This window comes from Labeo rohita, chromosome 23 (genome assembly GCF_022985175.1).
Source record: "Labeo rohita strain BAU-BD-2019 chromosome 23, IGBB_LRoh.1.0, whole genome shotgun sequence".
In the NCBI taxonomy this organism is placed as follows: Eukaryota; Metazoa; Chordata; class Actinopteri; order Cypriniformes; family Cyprinidae; genus Labeo; species Labeo rohita.
The window spans coordinates 458103-477532 of NC_066891.1; the positions used below are offsets into that span (position 1 = coordinate 458103).

Below are 19430 nucleotides of genomic sequence, written 5' to 3' on the forward strand. Positions count from 1 at the left end.
CTCAACGTTGTCATTGCATACAAGAGTTATAATAACATGTAAATAACATGCTCATAAAATCCTTTCTCTTCTCTCTTCAAAAAAACGTTTCTTTCATCAAAACTTTGGTCTTCAATTTTTTTTCTCTTCAAAAAACGTTTTTTTCTTGTTTAAAAAAAACAAGATAATTATTCTAAAAAATAATTATAAAAATAAACATTTAAAAAAGTGTTATTATTTATTACTTTTGGGTAACAGTTCATGTTTGCTGAAGCCTTATAGTACTTTGATATCTGTTCAGAGTTATAGGTTTAGTTGGAGACTGAAATGCAGGTCAATGATTAAACAAATTCAATGAATGTTTATTTACTGTCCTTCAGTTTCCCATCAGTTGCGCTCCAGACGAATGCAGCTCTTATTTTTAACGAAACAGCAAAACGCACATCTCGCTGTCACGTCTGGTGGTTTACGTTGAGAAACACTGCCGTTTATGTGCAAAGAACATTATTGAGCAATTAATGCATGTTCCTCTTTAGACTTTCGCAGACAAGATATTCACATTAACTACTAATAAAGTTAATACCAATATACCGAAATACAGAAAGATTAAACTATCTGCATAGACTGATCGCTGTACGTTGCAGTAGCCAAAAATACATAGTATGGGTCAAAATGATCGATTTTTCTTTTATGCCAAAAATCATTAGGATATTAAAGAAAGATCATGTTCCATGAAGATTTTTTGTAAATTCACTCTTGTAGATATATCAAAACTTAATTTTTGATTAGTAATATGGATTGCTAAAAACTTCATTTGGACAACCTTAAAGGTGATTTTCTCAATATTTTGATATTTTTGCACCCTCAGATTACAGATTTTCAAATAGTTGTATTTTGGCCAAATATTGTCCTGTTCTAACAAACAAAAAAAGCTTATAAATCTCAATTTCAAAAAAATGACCCTTGTGACTGGTTCACAACTGTAAAAAAAAAAAAAAAAAAAAAAAAAAAAAAAAAGTTATCTAAAAATATATGATGAAAAAATATGTCATTTTTTTATGTTAAAATGGTTTTTAAATTGTAAATAATAATATTAATAGTAGTAGTAGTAGTAGTACAAAAAAAAAAAAAAAACACTACTGAAGTTTGGAGTCAATAGCATTTTTTTTTTAAAAGAAATTAATAATTAATTAATTAATAATTAATTACTGATCAGAGGTCCTTTAAATTGATCAAACGTAACAGTAAAGACATTTATAATGTTACAGAATATTTCTATTTTAAATAAATGTTCTTTTGAACTTTCTATTCATCTGTGAATCCTAAAATAAAAATTTATAATGGTTTCCACAACAATATTGTGCAGCACAACTGTTTTCAACATTGCTAATAATCATAAATGTTTGTTGAGCAGCAAATCAGCTTATTAGAATGATTTCTGAAGGATCATGTGACACTGAAGATTCAGCTGCGCATCACAAAAATAAATTACACTTTAACAGATATTCACATAGAAAACAGCTGTTTTAAATTGCAAAAATAATATACAGTTTGTACTGTGTTTTTGACCAAATAAAAGCAGCCTTGGTGAGCAGCGAGACTCTTGAATACATTTATTTATTTTTTATTTACCGTGATTGTCAAGTGTCAATAAACCAAGAGTTGTGACCTTTCCGGGCAGAAGCTCTCGTTTCTCCTCCCACTGGTGTTTTTCTCCTCCTTCGCCGTCTGATTGAGTCTGATTTCTGTCTTCTGTCATCGGCGGTTAATCATTGCTCCGTCTGATTGTGTGTGTGATGGAAGAGCGTCAGCTGAACTAACAGGACAAAGAGCAGAACAGAAACACAGAGGAAGATCTGCAGGAGTCATGAAGGTCCTCAGTGTTTTCATCTTCACATGTCTTCTCTTCCAGACGGCCGTGAGTTTTTGTTTACTTCATCTGATCATATGAAATGAATCACTGATTAATCTGTAGAAAGACAAAACAAAACAATTTTTCAGTCAAGTGTGTCTTGGAAACCTGCATGAAAACAGTCATTATTTTTGCAAAAATCAACTGTACACTGATTACAATATAGAAATATTGATAAAACGTTTTATATAACAGAACTCATAAATCAGTAATTATATCATTTCATGTGATAGTGCGATTAAAATGTGCTAGGAAATCTTCAGCGTGAGTTTTATTTTTTAGGACGTTTTCAGTGTGGACACCTTCATTTGATAAGTCATCTGTTGCATCAACGTAGCGAAAATATTGCCAAATATGTTGTATTTTGCAACTATGATGAAATTCAGCTCACCTTCTTATGTTCACCTCACCGTTCATCTTTGATTCTGACTTATTTCCAAACTACTGTTTATCAAACTACCACACTTTAAAAAATAAAAAACACAACTTGTTGAGTAACCTAAAATAATTTGTTACCCTGCTGCCCTAAAATTTTAAGTTCAGTCAACTCAAATAAGTTTAGTCAACTTAAAATGTTAAGTTGTACTAAGTAACAACTTAGATATTTGTGTTTGCTAAACTGAACAGATGGGTAAGTAACCCAGCTGCCTTAAAATTTTAAGTTGATTCAACTCAAATATCTAAGTTGTCAATTAGTATAATTTAAAATTTTAAGGCAGCCAGGTTACAAATTATTTAATGTTGACTCAACAAATTGTTTTTTACAGTGCAGTAGAACAAAAGCACTTAAGCAAGTGAAAAATAACTGTAATACGCAAGTTATTTTTAGACAGCTAAATTAGAAACATTACTATTATTATTTATTCGGGGTTTCGGCAAGTTTTATGAAGGTAAATTTAAGATGTTTTAAAGACCTTTTTTTAAAGGAATAAACAGAAGTGAACACACTATGTCATGTTTTGTAAATTTTGAAAATACAATTTCCAATTGATTACCATTCACATTTCTATGGAAGCCATTTCTGTCACTGAATTAAAAATTAAAAAGGTAATTGCGACTTTTTATCTCTTTTGCGATTTTTTTTTTCCTTTTGCAATTGCGAGTTTGGCTAAATCTCGCAATTCTGACTTATTTTCTGAGAACTGTGTGATATAAACTTGCAACTGCAAACGTCAAGTCGAAATTCTGAGAAATGAAGTCAGAATTGCGAGATATAAACTCAAAATTTTGACTTTTTTCTTAGAATTGCGAGTTTATGCATCACACGTCTGACTTTATAATACACAGTTGTGAGTTTATACCATGCAAGTCAGAATTGTGAGATAAAAAGTCACAATAACTTTTTTTTCAGTGGCAGAAACAGGCTTCTATACATCTTTTTTAATTTAATAAAAATACAAAAAAAGTTGTTTTTCAGTACAAATATTAAAAGTTTAATCCTAATAAGTTTAATTAAAAGTTTAATTAATTTGATTAATCAAGATCCATAAAATAACACAATAAGATGTCGTTTTCTGAAAAGTTATTTTTAAAATCAGCATATTAGAATGATTTCTGAAGGATCATGTGACACTGAAGATTCAGCTGCGCATCACAGAAATAAATTACACTTTAACAGATATTCACATAGAAAACAGCTGTTTTAAGTTGCAAAAATATTATACAGTTTGTACTGTGTTTTTGACCAAATAAAAGCAGCCTTGGTGAGCAGCGAGACTCTTGAATACATTTATTTATTTTTTATTTACCTTGATTGTCAAGTGTCAGTAAACCAAGAGTTGTGAATAAGATGTCGTTTTCTAAAAAGTTTTTTTTGTATCTAAAAAATGATAGGACAAATACCCGTGAGCCTAGAAATATCTAATTATTTTAAAGGGGAAAAAATGTTTTCATTTGCCAATGACAAGATGTTTGTTCTTACTTTAAGCATAAACTCAAATTTGCTTTATATCTTTGTTTTGCATCTCCAGTAAATGGCCAAAAATATCGGCACCCTTGCAATTCTGTCAGAAAATGCAACCCTTATCTCAGAAAATTGTTGCAGTTGCAATTGTTTTGGTACTCACATGTTTATTTATTCATTTTTTGTTTGCATTGGAACAACACAAAAAAACAGAAGAAAAGTCAAATCTGATACAATTCCACACAGAACCCAAAAAATGCACTGGACAAAATTATTGGCACTTAACTTAATATTTGGTAGCACCCCTTTTGGAAAAAAATAACTGAAATCAATGGCTTCCTGTAACCATGAATGAGTTTCTCACACCTCTCTACTGGAATTTTGGACCACTCTTCTTTTGCAAACTGCTCCAGGTCATTCAGATTTGACGGATGTCTTCTCCCAACTGCTGTTTTGAGATCTCTGCACAGGTGTTCTATGGGATTCAGATCTGGACTCATTGCTGGCCATTTCAGAACCATTTCTGGGTGGTTTTTGAAGTGTGTTTCGGGTCATTGTCCTGCTGGACCCATGACCTCTGGTGGAGACATAACTTTCTAAAACTGGCCGCTGCGTTGTGCCCCAAAATTCTTTGGTAATCATCAGATTTCATGACACCATTCACACAGTCAAGGCATCCAGTGCCAGAAGCGGCAAAGCAACCCCAAAACATCTGTGAACCTCCACCATGTTTGACTGTAGGGACTCTGTTCTTTTCTTTGAAGGCCTCATTTCTTTTCTGTAAACAGTGCCATGATGTCCTTTACCAAAAAGCTCTACTTTTGTCTCATCTGTCCACAGTACGTTCTCCCAGAAGTTTTGGCAAACTCCAGTCTTGCTTTTTTATGCCTTGGTGTCAGCAGTGGTCTCCTACCATAGCGTCCGTTTTCATTCAGATGGTGACGGATAGTGCGAGCTGACACTGTTGCACTCTGTGTCTGCAGATCAGCTTGAATTTGTTTTGAAGTTAATCGTGGTTCTTCATCCACCGTTCGAACGATCCTTCATTGTAATTTTTCATTAATTTTGCTCTTCCGTCCACGTCCAGGGAGGTTCGCTACAGTGCCATGGGCTGTAAACCTCTTGATGATATTGCTCACAGTGGACACAGGGACATTAAGATCTCTGGAGATGGACTTGTAGCCTTGAGATTGCCCATGTTTTTCCACAATTTTTCTCTCAAATCCACAGACAACTTCTTTCTTTTCTCCATTCTCAGTGTGACACACAGCACAAAGGTTGAGTCAACCTTTTCTCTATTTGAACTGGTTGCAAGTGTGATTACTATATTGTCCACACCGTTATTTGCCACAGGTGTGTCTAAATACAAATTACAAGAGCATCACAAAAGCAATTGAAAAGCAATTATTTCTTACAGTTTTGACAAGGTGCCAATAATTTTATCCAGTCCATTTTTGAGTTCTGTGTAAAATTTGATCAAGTTTGACTTTTCTTCTTTGTTTTGTGTGTGTGTGTGTGTGTTGTTGCAGTGCAAACAAAAACAATAAGCATGTGAATACCAAAACATTTGCAACTGGAACAATTTTCAGAGAGAAGTGTTGCATTTTCTGACAGAATTGCAAGGGTGCTGGTGTTTTTGGCCATGACTGTATCATGATTTAGTAAATGATTTGGAAAACAACAAAAATACTGAGGAAGATATTCAAGGTTTTGCAGTGCACGCAGCATTTGTGGCCACAACTTTATGAATTTACGACTTTCTGCTCTGATTTAAAGCCTTATTTTGTCTAATTAAGATGTTTTAAGATCCACAGAAGTCCTATTATTATTTAGCCATACTAATATGTCAATGGTTTGATGTACTGTAAATTTAATATTTGATTCAAGTTTATTTCATCTTATTAGAGTTTGCAGAAGAAGAAACATGCACCTGAGGAGCAAAGAACAGATTTAAACTTAGAGCAAATCAGAGATGGTCTGCATGATAAAAAAATTCCAGTCTCGGAGGAAAACACAAGAGATACCCTTTTGGAGGAAATCTCTAAACAAGTGTCAGCTCTAGAACCCAGACCACCAAAACTAGAGCCTGACACACAAGCCAAACCCGATTCAACACCCAAAACCCCACAAGGACCCGATGAGCATTTCTTGGTTCCCCCTGAACAAGAGTCCAAACAAATAGAGTCAGCTCCAGATCTCAGACCACCAAAACTAAAGCCCGACACACCAGCCAAACCCGATTCAACACCCAAAACCCCACAAGGACCCGATGAGCATTTCTTGGTTCCCCCTGAACAAGAGTCCAAACAAATAGAGTCAGCTCCAGATCTCAGACCACCAAAACTAAAGCCCGACACACCAGCCAAACCTGATTCAACACCCAAACCAAAAGTACCAGATGAGCATTTCTTGTCGCCCCAGTGTCTGAATCAGAATTACACATGGTTTTCTTGCTCGAAAGTGTTCTGTCCTCCATGGAGGCGATGCATCGGAGGACAGTGCGTCTGTAAGATGCCGTACAAATGTCCGCGGCAGCAAATAAACGCCTGTACGCTGGACGGAAGTGTGTACTACTCCATGTGTCAGGCCAACGCGATCTCCTGCAGAACCAAGAAGCCCATTTTCTCACACTTCAGCCAAACCTGCAAAGGTGAGACATGAAGGCACGCATGAAAACAAAAACATTGCATGTTATCAGTATCGATCTAGTATGACATTATTGAACAAAGTGGATGAACTATTTTTCCTGTGCAAATTCTTGAGTTACTGTATAGTTCTTTTAATAGTTTAAGAAAAGTTCTTGATGTTTCTTTTTTGAGGTTGTTCAGATCATTGGTTTCTAGGCTAAATGCGATCAAGAACTAGACTAGAGAATGAAATATTTTTGGGGCTCTCTTTTAACAACAGCTTGTCCAGGTTTAATTGGGAAATGTATTTTTAGCCCTTGTGTTATGTTAAACCTCCAGGGGAAAAAACTGACCCAGAACATAATACAAGAGTTAAGAGTGTCAGGTGATAAAGTGCTCACTTGTTTGTCTGTACATGTTTATGTTCAGCGGAGGATAATGTGAAAGTGACACTGATGGACTCTGACGCTCATAAAGTGGTGGAGATAAAAACTAGTTTGGGAAAAAAGCTGGTGTGTGGCAAGGACTGGAATATGGCCGCAGCAAATGTCGTTTGCCGAAACCCTCTGGAAGTCGACAGGTAAACACACCTGAACACAAGACGACCTTTCTCTCGACCCAACATGCACTGACCGCTTCTTTTGTTCTGTCTCTCAGAGGAGCAGAGAAGGCGTCTAAAATCACATATGGGTCTCTTGATAAAACTACTAAATGGCCAAATGAGTGTATGAGGGTTCGCTGCATGGGATATGAGCTCTCATTGGCCGAGTGTACGATCTATAAACCAGAGCCAATCGCAGAAAACGCTGAAGTGGCCGTCGCAAAGTGTTACGAGAAACCTAAAGGTGCCGTTTTATTCTCAAATTCTGTCACTATGTTAATGTTTAATGTGAATCTATTGACACTTCTTTCACTCACACTGATGGATTTTCTTTTCGTAGGTGAATGTAAGAAGTTCGTCTGTGCAAACGGCAAGTGTTTACTTCATGGAAAACCCTGCAATGGTATCGATGACTGTGGAGACAACAGTGACGAGATGTGCTGCCAAAGTGAGTCTGTGACATCATCTTTCCTCTTCCTGTTTTCCACAGTCCTGTGTGCTGTTCACTTCGTGTCGCTGTTTGTAAGTGAAAGCACAAACTATTTGCGTTTACTTATTTTAATGAAATGTACTATAATGTACGATGGCGTTTTTGTGCCACATTAAAAAAAAAAAAATCTAAGATTACACGATTAAAGTCTAGAATAAAGTCGAAATATTACGAGAATAAAGTTGAAATTAGGAGAATAAAGTCAAAATATTTAGAGGATAAAGTTGAAATTATGAGAGTAAAGTCAAAATATTACAAGAATAAAGTTGAATATTTTGAGAATAAAGTTGAAATATTACGAGAGTGAAGTCGAAATATTTTGAGAATAAAGTCAAAATGTTTGGAAAATAAAGTCGAAATATTTCAAGAATAAAGCTGAAATTACGAGAATAAAGTTGAAATATTTAAAGCATAAAGTAGAAATTATGAGAATAAAGTCAAAATTTTTCAAAAATAAAGTTGAAATATTACGAGAATAAAGTCAAAATATTTTGAGAATAAATCTGAAATTACGAGATTAAAGTTGAAATATTTAGAGCATAAAGTCAAAATATTTCGAGAATGAAGTCAAAATTATGAGAATAAAGTTACAAATATTTAGTGCATAAAGTCAAAATATTTAGAGAATAAAGTTAAAATTATAAGAATAAAGTCAAAATGTTTCAAAATTAAAGTTGAAATATTTAGAGCATAAAGTCGAAATATTTAGAGAATAAAGTTAAAATTATGAGAATAAAATCAAAATGTTTTGAGAATAAATCTGAAATTATGAGAATAAAATTGAAATATTTAGTGCATAAAGTCAAAATATTTAGAGAATAAAGTTAAAATTATGAAAATAAAGTCAAAATGTTTCAAAATTAAAGTTGAAATATTTAGAGCATAAAGTCAAAATTATGAGAATAAAGTCAAAATGTTTCGAAAATAAAGTTGAAATTACAAGGATAAATTCAAAGTGTTTTGAGAAAAAAGTCAAAATTACAAGAATTAATTCGTAGGAATTATGAGAGTAAAGTTATAATATAACTCTTCATAGTCTGTGGTCCATAGTTCATAGTCCACTTCAACCTTTTGTTGTTGTCTTTAATTAAATGCATTTGAGGAATGAAAGATTGGACACCACAGACGTTTTTGTGGAGTAGGTGGTGGAATTTTTACAAAGAAAACAGTGTCATTTACTGAAATTAATGTCTCATTGTAATCGAAAAGACGATCGATTCACAAAAATACAGCGATCTGTCACGTCACTTTAAAAAGCGTGTAAAACACATTATTGCATGACACGTTGTTTGTATTTTGCTATTAAACCGACAGATTTTGAAAGTGAGACTCTGTTTTATATTAAAAGTACCAAAAGCACAAAGCTTATTGCTATTATTGTGTGGCTGGCGCACTACAGATAGGCCTAATGAATGCAATCAAAGATGTGAAATATTATTTCCAATCAAACCTTCCCTGCGAGTATAACACATGCTATGATTTCTGCTTATTATATTCAAATAAATTACAGTGGCCTGGAAACTTCTCCCGGTGCTGCCAATCCAGGACATTTGCATGCACAGGCTGTACTCTCAAAATATTTTTTAATTGCTACAATTTAATTCTTGTAATTTCAACTTTATTCTCAAAACATTTCAACTTTATTCTCGTAATTTCAACTTGATTTTTGTAATTCTGACTTTATTCCATAATTTTGATTTTTTTTCTTGAAACATTTGGAATTTATTCTCTAAATATTTAGACTTTATTCTTGTAATTTCAACTTGATTCTCAAAATATTTTAACTTTATTCTCAAAACATTTCAACTTTATTCTCATAATTTCAACTTCATTTTTGTAATTCTGACTTTATTCCATAATTTTGACTTTTTTCTTGAAACATTTGGAATTTATTCTCTAAATATTTAGACTTTATTCTTGTAATTTCAACTTGATTCTCAAAATATTTTAACTTTATTCTCAAAACATTTCAACTTTATTCTCATAATTTCAACTTCATTTTTGTAATTCTGACTTTATTCCATAATTTTGACTTTTTTCTTGAAACATTTGGAATTTATTCTCTAAATATTTCATCTTTATTCTTGTAATTTCAATTTTATTCTCAAAACATTTCAACTGTATTCTCATTTTCAACTTCATTTTTGTAATTCTTTTTCTTTTTTCTTGAAATTTGGATTATAAATATTTCATTTTTATTCTAATTTCAATTTTATTCTCAAAACATTTCAACTTCATTCTCGTTATTTCGAAACATTTCAACTTCATTCTCGAAACATTTCAACTTCATTCTCATAATTTCAACTTGATTCTCGAAATATTTCGACCTCAAAACATTTTGAATTTATTCTCATAATTTCAACTTTATTCCTGAAACATTTCGACTTCATTCTTGTAAATTCGATTTTATTCTCAAAACATTTTAACATTATTCTCATATTTTCAATTTTATTCTCAAAACATTTCAGCTTTATTCTCAAAACATTTCAACTTCATTCTCATAATTTCATCTTGATTCTCGAAATATTTCAACTTTATTCTCATAATTTCAATTTAATTTTTGTAATTTTGACTTTATTCCATAATTTAGACTTTTTTCTTGAAACATTTGGAATTTATTCTCTAAATATTTCAACTTGATTCTCAAACATTTCAACTTTATTCTCAAAATATAATGACTTTAATTTTGTAATTTGAGATTTTTTACCATGGCACTAAAATGGTGTTGTAGTAATGAAATGTATATTGTGTTAATAATAATCATTTAAATGATGAAATAACAAAAAACTTTAGTTTCATTTTACAATCTTTACGTATTGTCTTAAAACACTGTATAAATCCATGACTTCAACACTGCTGGCAAGAAGCAGGCTGATAATCCTTCCTTTACTGTTTCTGTTGTGTGAAGGCTGTCGTGAAAAAGGTTTCCACTGTAAATCGGGCGTCTGTATTCCCCGTTACGCCATCAGAGATGGAATCAGGGACTGTCTGGGAGGAGAAGATGAACTTGAAGGTCAGTGAATTCATTTAAGATCTCATTACTGCTCAAAAACACCAAAAGAATGATGATTTAGTTCTTGAAAATGAGAAACAGCTTCTCTTTTCTATTCACACTCATGAAAACTTAAGGTTCATCAAACATCCAGTTCAGACAGGTCATCTGAATAGAATCTTCTGTGATTGAGATATGTATATTTTTATGAATTTAGAGCTGTTTGCCAAACAAAATTCGATTCAACATGAGGTTAGATTGCTGCTGGAATCCCAAAGAAAAGAAAGAAAGAAAGAAAGAAAGAGAGAAAGAAAGTAAAATGAGACAATGGCAGAAAAAGAACAAGATGAAAAGAACAAGAAAAAAACGAACAAACAAAAAAGGAACAAAGGAAAGAAAGAGCAGCATTTAAAAAAAAGAACAAGAGAGAAAAATAAGAACGAATGAACAAAAGAATGAAAGAACGAGAGATTTAAATAAAATAATGAAAAAAAAACTTTTGTTACACTATAAGTTCTTTTCTGTTCTTTCCTTTGCCTTACAGAAACCGAGAAAAAAGAGAGAAAAGATATTTTTTCTGATCCAATGTCAGGTAAGAGCAAAACTCATCTGAAACTGCAAAACTAATGTCTGTCACTTCAGCAAACAAATCTCTGAAAGATCCCCCTCAAGATCCGGTCAAAGTTTAAAGTCCATGTATTTGTAGTATGTGTATGGAGCAAATCCACAGGATTCAGAGATTCAGGCTGATGTGTTTAGTTTTGAATCATACAGCTGAATCAACATCTGCTCACACTCCCTCCATCATGTTTTTCTAGAGATCAAAGAAATCCGCGCGACTGCAGAGAAGGAACTGCAGTGTGGCGTTCCCAATATGGAATACGTGTACAAACCGGAGGTCGATGCGACCTCCCGTACGCGCAGGAAACGCTTAGTAGGAGGGGAAGAGGCCTTACCGGTCAGTCTTGAAAAATAAAAACTTCAGAAACAGCAGTCGATACGATGATATGACAAGATAAAGTATTGATAGCGTATTGATAGTATTGATAGATGTCATAACAAATGTCAAGAAAAAACATCTGTGTGACTTTAACAGACCCAGATACAGTGGCAGGTGGCCATTCAGGACGAAGGCTTGATCCACTGCGGAGGGGCGTATTTGGGCGGCTGCTGGGTTTTGACTGCCGCCCACTGCGTCAGGTACAACCAATCACCACACATTTTGATGAACCTGTACCGAATCGCTACCGAGAAACAGTTGATGATGTGCGATCATGTCTCTAGGGCCAAACCGAAGTCCTTTCGAGTCAAGTTTTCTCTCTGGAGGAAGCATCGTAAGCAGTCGACGACAGACAGCATTCCGGTGAAGAACATCATCATCCATCAGGACTATAACCCACAAACCTACGCGAACGACATCGCTTTGATCCGGCTAGAGGAGCTGAATCTTTCAGACAAGTGCATGCAGGACAATCCCGCGGTGCGAGCCGTCTGCGTTCCCTGGTCCACCCAACAGTTTCAGCCCAGTGACAACTGCACCATCTCCGGATGGGGCCGCAATAGAGGTTCAGCTCTACATGTCAAAATCTCCACTTGATAATCGTTTATTTGCTGTTCCAATAGAATTATGAATTACCGTTTTTTTGTAGAACTGGATTTGCATTCTTATATTTGGTCAGGGAGAGTTGCATTCATGTGGAAGTCACATAAATATTGCATAAAACATAAGAATGCACCATGCATTTGCGGAAAAGCACAACAAATAAAAAAAACAGTATGTTCTAACTGGCTCAAAAGTCTTTCAGCAACTTTTGTCAACCCATCCTGACTGCAAATCTGCCAAATTTGTGCCGACATTTCTAAATCCAACTGCATTCAGCTGGCAAGTTTATAACGTTGGTGTTTGTGTGAACTGGCCTCCAGTGGTGTTAAAGTTGAGGTCTTATTGTTTCTCTGTCTGTTTGTTTGAAGAGGGGATGTCAGCAGCGATTCTAAAATGGGCAAATGTGACGATTATCGGCGACTGCAATAATATTTACAAGGAACGTTTCCTCCCTGGAATGGAGTGTGCAGGTACTGTATGTTTATTAATGTGTACATGTTCATAAACAACATTTCACGAGTTCACACTTGCATATAATAAACGGAGTAAAGGTTATGCGTATTTGGCGTGCTGTCCGGGAGAGGGCTCCGAGCTCGGTAATCATTTCCGAGCCCGAGGCACTGCCCCTGCCCGGGGAGAGGGGTCCGAGCTAGGTATTTTAGCCTGAACCCAAAGCGCTCCCACCCCCCCGGGGAAGGAACGGGCTGAAGGTGAGGAGTTGGGGTGGTGGAGGGGTGCTGCGAGACGAGAAAAATGATGGTAAGACCGCTTTGGTTATTTGTAGGGATTCTCTCGTGCTGACTGGATAGGGAGTGTGATTGCTGATGATGAATTGGCCGTGTTAATTATCTGTGCGTGCTCCTCCTGAAATTTGTTAATAAAACATCACATAATGCTGCCTTCACATGCAATCGAAAATAGAACTATACGTTTCCTAGTTGAAAACTGGACATGAACGGCCTCTCAAGTTGTATTGACAGAATGTTCTAACTTTATACTTCTGAAGTTTGTTGTGTTCAAGTGCTTTGTTGTTGGAAAGAACAGGGATCATTGAGGATGGCTCATTTGTGAGTTCATTCTTGCCTATTTATTGGTGAAATCTTATTAAAGAAGTCCACTTCCAGAACAAAAATTTACAGATAATGTACTCACCCCCTTGTCATCCAAGATGTTCATGTCTTTCTGTCTTCAGTCGATAAGAAATTATGTTTTTTGAGGAAAACATTCCTGAATTTTTCTCCATGTAATGGACTTTAATGGTGACCCCAAGTTTGAACTTCCAAAATGTAGTTTAAATGCAGCTTCAAAGGCTCTAAACGATCCCAGCCGAGGAAGAAGGGTCTCATCTAGTGAAACTATCTGTCATTTTCGAAACAATTTATATACTTTTTAACCTACATTTTGGAAGTTCAAAATCAGGGGAACCATTGAAGTTCATTATATGGAGAAAAATTGGGGAATGCTTTCCTCAAGAAACACAATTTCTTATCGACTGAAGAAAGAAAGACATGAACATCTTGGATGACAAGGGGGTGAGTAGATAATGTACTTACCCCCTTGTCATCCAAGATGTTCATGTCTTTCTTCAGTCGTGAAGAAAATATGGTTTTTGAGGAAAACATTTCAGAATTTTTCTCCATATAATGGACTTTAATGGTGACCCCAAGTTTGAACTTCCAAAATGTAGTTTAAATGCAGCTTCAAAAGCTCTAAACGATCCCAGCCGAGGAAGAAGGGTCTTGTCTAGCGAAACGATCGGTCATTTTTTTCAGAAAAATTAAAATTTGTATACTTTTTAAGCACAAAAGCTCGTGTAGCACTAGCTCTGGGATGCGCGTCCACGACGCTACGTACTACAGAATATTGTTGCTCAACTCACCATGACTCACCACCTGACTTGCTGATTGTTTCAGACAGTGGAATAGATATGGTCCATTCTTGACAGCATTGAGATTCCTGCACCGTTGGAAATGGTTGGCATTTTCCACACGTGCACCACCGTGTCTCGTTTGAACGTGGTCTGCCCGAGGCTTGAGAAACTTGTGTCGTCGCAGCAGTCTCCTCTCTCTGTCTAAGTTCATCGTCTGCGTACTCCGGCACAAAAAGGTAGGGTATGGCAAAAAAACTCCATCTCATTTTCTCCTACAACTTCAGAATCGTCCGACATCATTGTACCTTTTTGTTTGTAAACAGCGTTTGACTTACTTTCACTTGCACATTAGTCTTTGCACATCCGCTTTGTAAACACTGGATCTGTAGTTCCGTGTGACCTTTCGACGTGATTCTGTAGTACGTAGCGTTGTGGACGCGCATCCCAGAGCTAGTGTTACACAAGCTTTTGTGTTTAAAAAGTACACAAATTTTACTTTTTCAAAAAAAAAAAATGACAGATCATTTCGCTAGATAAGACCCTTCTTCCTTGGGTGGGATCGTTTAGAGCCTTTGAAGCTGCATTTAAACTACATTTTGGAAGTTCAAAATCGGGGCACCATTGAACTCTATTATATGGAGAAATATACTGAAATGCTTTCCTCAAAAAACAATTTCAATGGTATCAATCACCATGGTATAAAAAAACAACTGTTGTTTTTTTATACCATGGTGGAAATGGGCTTACACAGACACTGGTCAGAAGCTGCAAAAACCAACAGAATATTATTAAACAAATGTATCATAAGTGTGTTTATTTGTGTAGCATTTTTCACAATACATAAGTTTTATTTTTAAAAGTATTACTGGGTAAGAAACCCTGTAAATAAAAAAAAAAAAAACATTTTGAAATAAAAAGCAATTGTGGGTATTTATTTATAAAATAAAAAGCATTGCGGGTCACGGCAGCCCTTGGGCAGCCCTTTAATGGTTAAGCTTTAATGAAAAGTGATCAAGAAAAGTGACTTTGTTGACCTGTTCCTGTGCTGTCATTGGCTGTTCTCTGTGTCAGGTGACCTGGAAGGGAAGGTGGACTCGTGTCAGGGCGACTCTGGAGGGCCGCTGGTGTGCACAGACAAGTCTGGTTTGTCGTACGTGTGGGGAATAGTGAGCTGGGGCGATAAATGCGGCGAACCCAATTATCCTGGCGTCTACACTAAAGTGGCGCATTATTTTGACTGGATCCGCTTCCACACAGGCTGGCCGGCCGTTACCAAATATAACCAGTAAATGACGGAACAGACCAGTTCACGTTTGCTGATTAACGCTACTCTATGTGCTATTTGTATGTTGCTATTAAAATGCTGGTTATCAAGCAATTTAACAGCTCAGTCCTGCCTCCTTTTTGTTTCAATTTGTGATGTTTTTGATAAATTGACACTGCAGACATTTCTGATGTGAAATCTGACTGTTATCCATATAAATGTCATTTGCAAACCTGGATTGTGTGTATTTTTCCTGCCAGTGCAAACATGACTGGTGTTTTTGCATTCTGTAATCACATAAACAAGCCTGTTTTATAACGCAGAGAAAAGTGAGATGAAGTTATAAAAGCACTTCAAATCAATTTTTGCCTGGTAGTTTAGCAGTCATGTAACGTTTCTTCCCACTTAACAAAATATATTTTAAGAACATTTTGCCTAAATGTTATTTTCGGAATGTTCAAAACATCCAGTTTTTTTAAATGTTTTTATAAAACTTTTATAAGACTTTATTCTCAAAACATTTCCACTTTGTTCTCGAAACATTACGACTTTATTCTCGAAACATTACTTTATAAGACTTTATTCTCAAAACATTTCCACTTTGTTCTCGAAACATTACGACTTTATTCTCGAAACATTACGACTTTATTCTCGAAACATTACGACTTTATTCTCGAAACATTACGACTTTGTTCTCGAAACATTACGACTTTGATTCTCGAAACATTACGACTTTGTTCTCGAAACATTACGACTTTATTCTCGAAACATTTGTTCTCGAAACATTACGACTTTGTTCTCGAAACATTTATTTGTTCTCGAAACATTACGACTTTGTTCTCGAAACATTTTTATTCTCGAAACGTTATTCTCAAAAACGTTGCGAATTCTCGAAACATTACAACTTTATTCTCGAAACATTAAGACTTTATTCTCTAAATGTTACGACTTTATTCTCGAAACATTACGACTTTATTCTCGAAACATTACGACTTTATTCTCGAAACATTACGACTTTGTTCTCGAAACATTACGACTTTATTCTCGAAACATTACGACTTTATTCTCAAAAACGATGCGACTTTATTCTCGAAACATTACGACTTTATTCTCGAAACATTACAACTTTATTCTCGAAACGTTCCGACTTTATTCTCAAAAACGTTGCGACTTTATTCTCGAAACATTACAACTTTATTCTCGAAACATTACGACTTTATTCTCGAAACATTACAACTTTATTCTCGAAACATTACGACTTTATTCTCTAAATGTTAAGACTTTATTCTCAAAAACGTTGCGACTTTATTCTCGAAACATTTTGCATTTGTTCTCGAAACATTACGACTTTGTTCACGAAACATTACGACTTTGTTCTCGAAACATTACAACTTTATTCTCGAAACGTTACGACTTTATTCTCAAAAACGTTACGACTTTATTCTCAAAAACATTGCGACTTTATTCTCGAAACATTCTGCATTTGTTCTCGAAACATTACGACTTTGTTCTCGAAACATTACAACTTTATTCTCGAAACATTACGACTTTATTCTCCAAACATTGTGACTTTATTCTCAAATCATTTCAAATTTATTCTCAAAACATTTCAAATTTATCCTTGAAACATTTAGACATACAGAAATAACAAAAGGTCATTCAAGGGAATCTGTACAATTTTAAGCACGCTTTTTTGGTTCATGGACTGCTATGTTTAATTCATAGAGAGAAAAAGGTTTTAGGGTTGAGAACTTTTTTCCTTCACTTATGCACTTGCTGGTTTCAGTTTTCCCTGACTAGACTTATTTTTTAGTAGGTTTGGTTCATATCAGTTGACCTGTAGCCTTGTTTTTATTGACTGAATAAACAGTTTTTATTGACTAGTGCAAAACTCTGATATTGATGCTGATATTGATTTATCAACCGCTTTGACCTTTCCGGGCAGAAGCTGCTGCGTTTCCCCTCCCACTCGTGTTTCTCTCCTCCCTCTCTGTCTGATTCAGTCTGATGTCAGGCATCTGTTGGCAGCGGATAATCATTTGTCTATCAGACTGAGTCGGGGACAGGACGAAGAGAAGAACAGAGAGGAATCATGAGGGCTGTTTTTTTCTTCACGTGTCTTCTCTTTCAGACTGCCGTGAGTTTCTGTGTATCTGATCAAATTAAAGTCATTCTGTGATTAATGCAGTAATTCATCTCATTAACTTTAAAAATGAGTCATGATAAATACACTGGTATTTTGATCACAGTGGTCAATATCTGATGAGGATTTCTTGGGTCCGGCTCAATGTCTGAATCAGAATTACACTCGGTTGTCTTGCTCGAAAGTGTTCTGTCCTCCATGGAGGCGATGCATCGGAGGACAGTGTGTCTGTAAGACACCGGACAAATGTCCGCGGCAGCAAATAAACGCCTGTGCGCTGGACGGATCTACGTATTACTCCCTGTGTCAGGCCAATGCGATCTCCTGCAGAAGCAAGATGCCCACTTTCTCACACTTCAGCCAGACCTGCAAAGGTGAGACGTGAACTTTAATCAAGGTAAAACCTTTGTGATCCATCTTTTAAAACCACTGCTTGATCTGTGCAGATTACTTTCCTGATTCAGACCAGACCACGTTTTTTACCGTTATTATTGATTATGGTCTTGTATTTTAGTTAAAAACATCTTCATGATTGATTGTTTGTCCATACATGTTTATGTCCAGCGGAGGATAACGTGAAAGTGACACTGATGAACTCTGGGGCTCATAAAGTGGTGGAGATAAAAACTAAGTTGGGAAAAAAGCTGGTGTGTGGCAAGGACTGGAATATGGCCATAGCAAATGTCGTTTGTAGAAACTCTCTGAAAGTCGACAGGTAAACACACCTGAACACAAGACGACCTTTCTCTCGACTCAACATGCACTGACCGCTTCTCTTGTTCTGTCTCTCAGAGGAGCAGAGAAGGCGTCTAAAATCACATATGTGTCTCTTGATAAAACAATTAAATGGCCAAATGAGTGTATGAGGGTTCGCTGCACGGGATATGAGCTCTCATTGGCCGAGTGTACGATCTATAAACCAGAGCCAATCGCAGGAAACGCTGAAGTGGCCGTCGCAAAGTGTTACGAGGAACCTAAAGGTGCCGTTTTATTCTCAAATTCTGTCACTATGTTAATGTTTAATGTGAATCTGTTCTCTTGACACTTCTTTGACTCGCACTGATGGATTTTCTCGGAGTAGGCAAATGTAACAAGTTCGTCTGTGCGAACGGGAAGTGTTTACTCCATGGAAAACCCTGCAATGGTGTCGATGACTGTGGAGACAACAGTGACGAGATGTGCTGCCAAAGTGAGTCTGCGCTTCCTGCCTGTCTGTGACATACATGCAAAAAAATACAACTTTTACGCAAACAGAAAACAAAGCTATTAATATAAATATCAAACACATCACTCACATTTATGCTGACTTTACTGTTTCTGTTGTGTGAAGGCTGTCGTGACAGTGGTTTCCACTGTAAATCGGGCGTCTGTATTCCCCGTCACGCCGTCAGAGATGGAATCAGGGACTGTCTGGGAGGAGAAGATGAACTTGATGGTCAGTGAATTCATTTAAGATCTAATTACTGCTCAAAAACACCAGAAGATTCAGAATTTAATTCTTGAATGCAGAAACAGGTTAATCAAAGATGTTGTCACAGAACTACGCTCTGATTCACAGGTTACACACTGGGACATCTGTAGAAGTTCACTTGAAAAGTGTACTATACTCATGCACAACCACCGAGCGACTGAAAGTGAATTTAGTCAAATTCTCAGATAATATCAGAATTTAATTTAAGCTAAACTTTGTGTAGTACTGACAGTTGTGTAGTAATGTGTAGTGTGCAGTAAACGTGCATTTTATTCCAAGTAATAATGTCTTTTTATGGTTTCAGTCAGGGTTATTATTGTCAACTAAAACTAAGACCATTAAAACTTTAAACTTTTTATTTCAGTTAGTTGCCAAGGCAAAATTTCTAATTTTTCGAGAATACAGTTGTAATATTTTGATAATAAAGTCAAAATTCAGAGAATAAAGTTGAAATATTTTGAAAAATAAAGTAAAAATTCTGGGAATAAGGTCGAAAACTTTCAAAAATAAGGTTGTAATATTTTGATAATAAAGTCAAAATTCAGAGAATAAAGTTGAATATTTCGATAATAAAG

General features: G+C 35.6%; 1 protein-coding gene across 9 annotated transcripts in view; it reads left to right on the forward strand.

Annotated features, from left to right (window-relative positions):
• Nucleotides 1-1713: 1713 nt before the first annotated feature.
• The window catches only part of cfi (complement factor I), a 74925-nt gene continuing 57208 nt past the window's right edge, over nt 1714-19430 (forward strand). For 2 of the 9 annotated variants that reach the window (XM_051096562.1, XM_051096568.1), the window contains exons 1-6: nt 1720-1897; nt 5700-6444; nt 6851-7001; nt 7079-7266; nt 7363-7470; nt 10421-10525. In XM_051096562.1, coding sequence (XP_050952519.1) covers nt 1847-1897; nt 5700-6444; nt 6851-7001; nt 7079-7266; nt 7363-7470; nt 10421-10525 — 1348 coding nt within the window. In that variant the 5' untranslated portion in view covers nt 1720-1846. Of the gene's footprint in view, nt 1898-5699; nt 6445-6850; nt 7002-7078; nt 7267-7362; nt 7471-10420; nt 10526-16381; nt 17379-17490; nt 17759-17948; nt 18100-19430 lie in introns of those variants that run through there. The other 7 variants (XM_051096563.1, XM_051096565.1, XM_051096564.1 and 4 more) reach the window with 7 other exon arrangements.